General features: G+C 37.3%; 1 protein-coding gene across 3 annotated transcripts in view; it reads left to right on the top strand.

The window, feature by feature from the left end:
* Positions 1-5,746: 5,746 nt before the first annotated feature.
* Positions 5,747-7,326, top strand: part of LOC147640569 (TraB family protein) — a 52,785-nt gene continuing 51,205 nt past the window's right edge. The window contains exon 1 of one of the 3 annotated variants that reach the window (XM_086813065.1): positions 5,747-6,277. In XM_086813065.1, the coding sequence (XP_086669191.1) occupies positions 5,916-6,277 (362 nt within the window). In that variant the 5' untranslated portion in view covers positions 5,747-5,915. The remainder of the gene's footprint in view (positions 6,278-7,326) is intronic. The other 2 variants (XM_086813068.1, XM_086813060.1) reach the window with 2 other exon arrangements.

Below are 7,326 nucleotides of genomic sequence, written 5' to 3'. Positions count from 1 at the left end.
TCTCATCAGGCACATGTACATAAGTCACACAACCAAAAACTTTCAAGTGCCTAATGTCAGGTCAATCATCCTCATCTCTGGTGTACTCTCATGAATAGCTATTATGGGTGTCTTGTTTATTAACAAGTACACTATTATTGCACATGCTTGTGTCCAATAGTAATTTGGCATACTCTTCTCATTAAGCATGAATCGTACTATCTCCCCAATGACTCTATTCTTCCTCTCAGGAACTCCATTTTGCTGAGATGTGTACATGCATGTAAGTTGCCTTTGTATCCCATGGTCTCTTAAGAAATCATCAAATACACATGATGTGATCTCACCTCCACCATCTATTCTTAGACATTTGATCCACTGTCCATATTGCTTCTTAATATATGCTTTAAACTCTTTGAACTTCCTAAATGCTTCACCTTTTTCCTTCAAGAAGTAGATCCATGTCATTATACTATAGTCATCAATGTGAAAGTGACATAATACCTATAAACCATTTATAGCGTGGTTTATGCTAGACCCCAAATATCACTATGAATGATTTCCAAAGGCCTCCTACTTATCTAACCATCCTTTGGAAATGGAAGCCTTGCATGCTTCCTAAATTGACATGCATCACATACATGATTGCATCCATCATAATTGAACCTTGGCACACCACCAACAATCCCTTTGGTTTTCATAGATGTTAGATTTTGGATATTCACATGTCCAATTCTCTTATGCCACATATCAATGTCATGCATAATGCCATGGCTATGTGAAAACATGGTTAATTTTAACTCTAGGATGCCAGTTCCTCAACATGGGGGATTTTGTCACTTTGTAAATCATTTTGATATAGGCTCTCCCCATATTTTAGACATTGTACTGCATTCTTATCAATACGTTATTTGGTGGAAGCATCTTCTTGAGAAGCCTACAAACAAAACATAAAACATGTTAGTATCAAAAGATCTTTATATTAGAAAGGGAGAAGAGTATAGGACCTTACCAAAGAAGGCTTGTAACACTTCATCCAATAAGTGTTTTACAAGTTATAATAGTTCCAAGTTTGCTTAGGGAATATAGTATTGACACCCCTTGCAAAATACTGTATTTTCTTCTCATCACAAGGTTTCTTTTTTGATTTGACATTTGAGGTGGTTCTTGCCTTCTTCAAGCTTGCATGCCACAAAGTCTTGCACCATCTCTTCCAGAATAAAATCCTCTTCAATTCTCATGTGGTATTGGGATTGGGGGAATTTCATTAATAGGTGAGAGAGGACATCCTTTGTCCATACATAATTCCATGTGAAGCCTAAATCCCCTCCTTAATCTATCGGCGGATGCCAAGGAATGATGAGGCAATATAAACCAACACTGGCATCTGTCACTCCTCCTCATCTTCATCCTAAAATATAGAGAGAGAGGACATCCTTCGGCATACATTATTTCATGTGAAGCCTAAATCCCCTTTACAGTCTCCTGAATTCCATGGAATGGTGAGGCCTATCATGTAAACCAACACTCTCATCCATCTCTCCTCCTCATCTTCATCCTAAAATACATAAACTTCTAGATGTTATAAAAAAAGGTTTCTCTCTATAACTTGAAATTTAATAGCGTTGCATATACATACCGATAACGAGCATAATGAAGATCAAGCTAAGGGCCTATACCAGCAAATGTGCTCAAATGTAATTTGATGTTCTTGTACTTGGCTTCCCTTACACCTCCCACATGGACACGATATACGTCGCTTGAACCATGCATTGGTTCTAATTGTCAACTCATCATCCTATTGTGATGATAATGACTTTTTTACACTTGTGTGGCCTTTAAAAAAACCCTATGCAAATAAGCCCTTTGTGAATCCCCAATGTTTTTTACAGTTTGCTGCTAACTTCATTGCTATCTTCGCTATAGTTTGTTGCTATGCAAAACTAGCATCGAACTATGGACACCATTCCTCCCCTTCTCCTTCACCATTCCTCTGAAGCTAACTGCATGCATGTCTCTTGTTTGTTTGTTTTTACCTTGTTTTTTCTTCTAATCTCTCTATTAGGCATTTTCTATTAGGGTTTCTCTATTCTACTTTTGGTATTAGGACTTTTATTGCTCCTTATGGCTATTAAGGTTTTATATTAGCAAGATTCCATATAGCAATATGGTTTTGCTAATCTCTCTTCTTATAGAGCCGTTATTAATTAACCCCAATAGCAATAGGTTTTATGGAAAGCAAGATTAGGGTTTCGTATTAGCACGATTCCGTATAGAAATAGGGTCTCAGTAATCCCTCTTCTTATAGAGCCCTTATTAATTAACCCTAATAGTAATAGGTTTTATGGTAAGCTATATTAATAATAGATTTTTTTATTAACCCTATTGCACATTAAACCCTAATGTAGAGGCAATGAAAAATGTACAAGGAGACTTTCTTGTGGGTTTGTCTTCCTCTCTTCTTGTTCTCACAAACATTTCTTCTATGCCCTTCTCCTTATATGCTTTTCTTGTGGGTTTGCCTTTATTTCATGTTGTTCTCAACACTCCTATTCTCTTCTCTTTTTGATTTGCATAAGGGCTCTACCTTATGCATAGAGCTCTCTTTTGCACTACCTTATGTATAAAGCTCAAAGAAAGCTCTATGCATTAGGTAGAGCCCTTATGCAAATGCATATAGAGTATACAAATAATATTCTCTTATTTTTTTCTCTCTACATGTAGGGCCTCACCACTCCCTACAATGGCTCTCTTTCCTTTTGCATCTTTCCTTCTCATCACACGACTTCAATTGAACCTTTTTTTTTCCACATTTTTCCTTCTCAAAATCAATAGCAGTCAGGTATGGCCAACAACTTTTCAAATAATTTGTTTGGTATTTTTTGCAAATGGGATAAATTACTCTGTATTATGGGCTTATTATAAAGGGTTTATGGGGGCATGCCAATGGTGACAACTCCTGCCTTGTTGCAATTTCTCTTGTAGTTCCTCAAAGGGATTAGTTCCTAAAATTATTGTTGAAAAAAGAAGATGAGATTCTCATGATGCTCAAGTTTTGGCATTGCTTGCTTTGTTAATTAAAAGGTCTATTATTTCGCACATTCCTTCTTGTAGAACATCCATGCTTGCTTTTGGAACATTCTAAAAGTTATGTATCAGGCTAAAAATGATGCTAGGATGGTTGCCTATCTCAGAAGGCAACTTGACAATGAAAATATGTAAGAAAAGGGGTCCATGAATGAGCATTTAACAAAGTTACAAGACTTGAGAGAGCAACTTCTCTCAATAATATTGATAAAGTCATTCTTGAAAAGGATGTGGTTTTAATATCACCCTTAATTCTTTGCTTGAATCTTATCTCGGTTTCAATACTTCCATCCATATTTCATTGAGAGACAATGCAACACCTCTTACCTATAAGCTTACTATTGTAGGAGGAACAGTTTAGAAAGAATGTTCTTGAGAGTTCTAATAGTGATCAAGCTTTAGTAACCAAGGATAAGGGCATGCAATCTTAGTGGAAGACCAATTCTAACAAAACTTCTGAGGCTAAGGGTGATTCCGAAGAGCCAAAGAAAATGACTTGTTGGTATTGTGAAAAACTCAGCCATGTAATTAAAAATTTCTTTAAACTTCAAAACAAAGAAGAGAAAAAGAAGAAATCCAATAAGGGTTCTAGTGGTCCATTTCCAGCAGTTCTTCCTCCGATGATGCGAGTTCTAAGAAAGAGGACTCAACTAATGTCATTGTCCATCAAGACTTCTCACTTATAGCTATTTAATAAGATACAAGTCTCAGTGCTGCAACTGTCTCACGTGTCGCCCTCTTAGGCCCTTGCGTCGCTTGATCCTCTCACTCCTCGGAGGGATGTCTATGTGCTTTGTATTACACGGGGAGAATGCTCAAGGAGTTGATGCACCAACTTCAAATGTGGTAAATGCGAAAAGATCAGCAAATCAATGAATTTATGGTTATGCCTAAATGGGTTAGAAGCATCTTGCAGGACAACGAATTGTCTGCTCCTTTGCAAAGTAGAATTAGATCCGGTGGCTCGAACAACTTCTTCAACAAATATTGTTGAGTTTGCATTTCTTAATTCTCTACATGATATAGATGAACCCGAGTCTTTTAAAGAGGCTTAAGAAGATCCAAATTAGGTGAAAGAGGCTTTTAAAGAGGCTTAAGAAGATCCAAATTAGGTGAAAGCCAAGCAAGATAAAATTCTTTCCATTTAGGAAAAAGGTACTTGGATTTGGTAGATCTACCACTTGGCAACAAAGTTATTGGTACTAAGTAAGTTTTCAAAGTCAAGAGAAGGGAAGATGGATCAGTTGACAAATTCAAGCCCATTATTGTTTGTAAAAGGTTATGCCTTGCAGAAAGGGATTGAACTTTTGCTCCCCCTTCTCGTATGACCACTATCCAGTTTGTTATTACTTTGGCATCCCATCATGGATATAAAATGCACCAACTGGACATCAAAACAATGGTGACTCATAGGAAGACGTTTATGTTAGTCAACTAGCTGGATTTACCCAATCTGGTTAAGAATATAAGGTTTGCAAGCTTATTAAAGCTTTATATGGTTTGAAACAAGCTCCCAGATCTTGATACCAAAAGATTCATGTCTATTTGACTGGACATGTATTTCAAAATAGTCCTACAGAAAGCACTTTTATATGTGAAAAAGGACAAGCATGATTTGCTTGTTGTCATTCTCTATGTAGACATGACATGTTAGTGATAGGTACTAATGATGATTTCTATAGCCTTCAAGGCCAACCTTGTCTTAAATTTTGAGATGTTAAATCTTCATCTTTTGCACTACTATTTGGTTATGCAGTTTATACATCAAGATGATGGTATAGTCATTAAGGAGTCAAAGCACATTAAAAGACTACTCAAGAGGTTCAACATGAAAAGTTGCAAATCGATTTCTACACCAATGGAACTTGGTATAAAACTTAGTCTATAGGATGCCAATGCACCATTCGACATAACCACTTATGATCAAGCTATTGCATGCCTGGTCTGTTTGTGTAACTCATGGCTGGACATCCAGTATGGTGTCACAACTTTCAAAATTCATGCATTGCCTAGGCACTAAGCGTTGGCAGCAGGCAGTTAAACATATCTTTAGAAGGCACTCAAGATCTTGGATTGTTTTATGTTTAGGGGGGTGATTTATAACTACAAGCCTTCAGTGATTCCGATTGGATAGGTGATTCTGATATATGGCAATCCACATCTGGAAACTGTTTCTTTCTTTGGCAATTCGTGTATATCTTGGCTAAGCAAGAAATAACTAAATGTGGCAACCTCATCCTATGAAGTTGAACACAGAACAATATTCATTGTGACAATTTGGTTGAGAAGATTAACGGAGGATCTTTGAGTTCCTTTAGACATCCTTACTCCTATTCTCACTGATAGTCAGAATAGCATAATGGTAAGTGCTTAGAATCTTGTCTTTCATGCAAGGACTAAGCACATTGAAGTGCATTACCACTATGTCAGAGAGAGACTCCATGCAGGAGAGATCAATTTGATATTGCAGTATACATGATAATGTAGTAGACCACCTTTTCACTAAAGTCGTATCATGTGAAAATTTCGAGGCTTTTTGCAAAGTTTTGCGCCTCTTCCCTTTCAAAGTATTATCTGTAATCTCTATAAACCTCACATTTGTTGTACTATAAAGGGGTTTGTTAGATATCTGGTAGTACTTCACCATGAGGTTAGGCACATACTATTTACACTTTTGTCTCACTGTGACAAAATAGGGTTGGTTCTACTGTAAATTTCATTCGAGCACTTTTGTCTCATTAGGCTGGTTCTGCTGGTAGTTTTATTTCTACGCCCTTGGAAGGCTGCCTTCAAATTCTTGGCGACAGCTTATCTGTTGTGTGAGTGACAGAGGATGTGAGTGAGAGAGGATGGGATGTCTTCAATTCGTTAACGCGTGCCACCATCATGCATGCGAACCGTGGAAAACGCGGATGATGCCCTCACCACCACCACTCGCGCAGTGCGACTTCCTGGCGGAGACTCGCGAGGCAAGCCGGCGCGTGGTGTCCCGCTCGTTCCCGCAGCTGATGGAGCTAGTGGAGGACGGCACCGTGGTGGCGCTGGAGCGGTCCTCTCACTACGTCGAGCGCCGGGGCGATGGATATCAGGAGCCTCTCGTGGTGATCCTCGTTGGAACCTTCCATATGTCGAGCCTCTCTGCCGCACAGGTCCAACGAGTTGTGAAGGCCGTGCAGCCCCAAAACGTAGTCGTGGAACTTTGTCGCAGCAGGTAGGCCCGTGAGGATGACTTTGATTTGATCTTCCAGAACACTTTTTGTTGAAGTTTTAATGAGAGAGAGAGAGTGGGTCCTGAAATTACATGCCAGTATGGGAGCGGGTAGAAGCTAGCACCTCCATGAAGGGAGTTGTGGGCACTATTGATGGGCTACAGCCCACTTTGTTGAAGTTGGCATCCCTTTTATGCTTATCTTTTCTGAGCTTTCTGTCTCTTCCTTGATCTGCTCCAGCATTTCATCAAAACATGGTCTGGGCCATAATGGCTCTCAAATTGGGAGAGGCCCAAACAATGTCATCTATGGCATGCTTCGCAGATGGTAGTGATATGTCTGTTGTTTGTTATCATGGAAACATTTTGTAATCATTCTCTTGTTTATGCTTTCAGATGTCACCACTGGGGTTCAATTGAAGCTTAATTCCAAAAGAATATTTCCAACTGTAACACTGTTTCGTTTGAACTTCAAACCTCCGTCTGAGGCAGCCCAAGATGTTGAGAACAGCTCTCAAATGAACAACCTCACCATCTTCTGAGTATCAACATGTGACTTACATACATACATACATACATACATACATACATACATACATATATATATATATATATATATATATATATATATATATATATATATATAGGTAGATACATATATATGTATACATATGTATACATATATGTGTACATATGTATGTATATATATATGTATACATATACATACATATATATATATATACATATGTATATATGTATACACACATATATACATATACATATGTATATATGTATACACACATATACACATATATATATATGTATACATATACATACATATATATATATATACATATGTATATATGTATACACACATATATACATATACATATGTATATATGTATACACACATATACACATATATATATATGTATACATATGTATGTGTATATACATATACATATGTATACATATATATGTATACATATGTATGTGTATATACAAATATATATATATGTATACATATGTATACATATATATATATATGTGTG

The sequence above is a fragment of the Cibotium barometz genome, chromosome 2 (genome assembly GCF_041138505.1).
Source record: "Cibotium barometz isolate CiBa-2024 chromosome 2, ASM4113850v1, whole genome shotgun sequence".
Taxonomy (NCBI): domain Eukaryota; kingdom Viridiplantae; phylum Streptophyta; class Polypodiopsida; order Cyatheales; family Cibotiaceae; genus Cibotium; species Cibotium barometz.
This window is presented reverse-complemented; position numbering and strand designations above follow the sequence as displayed.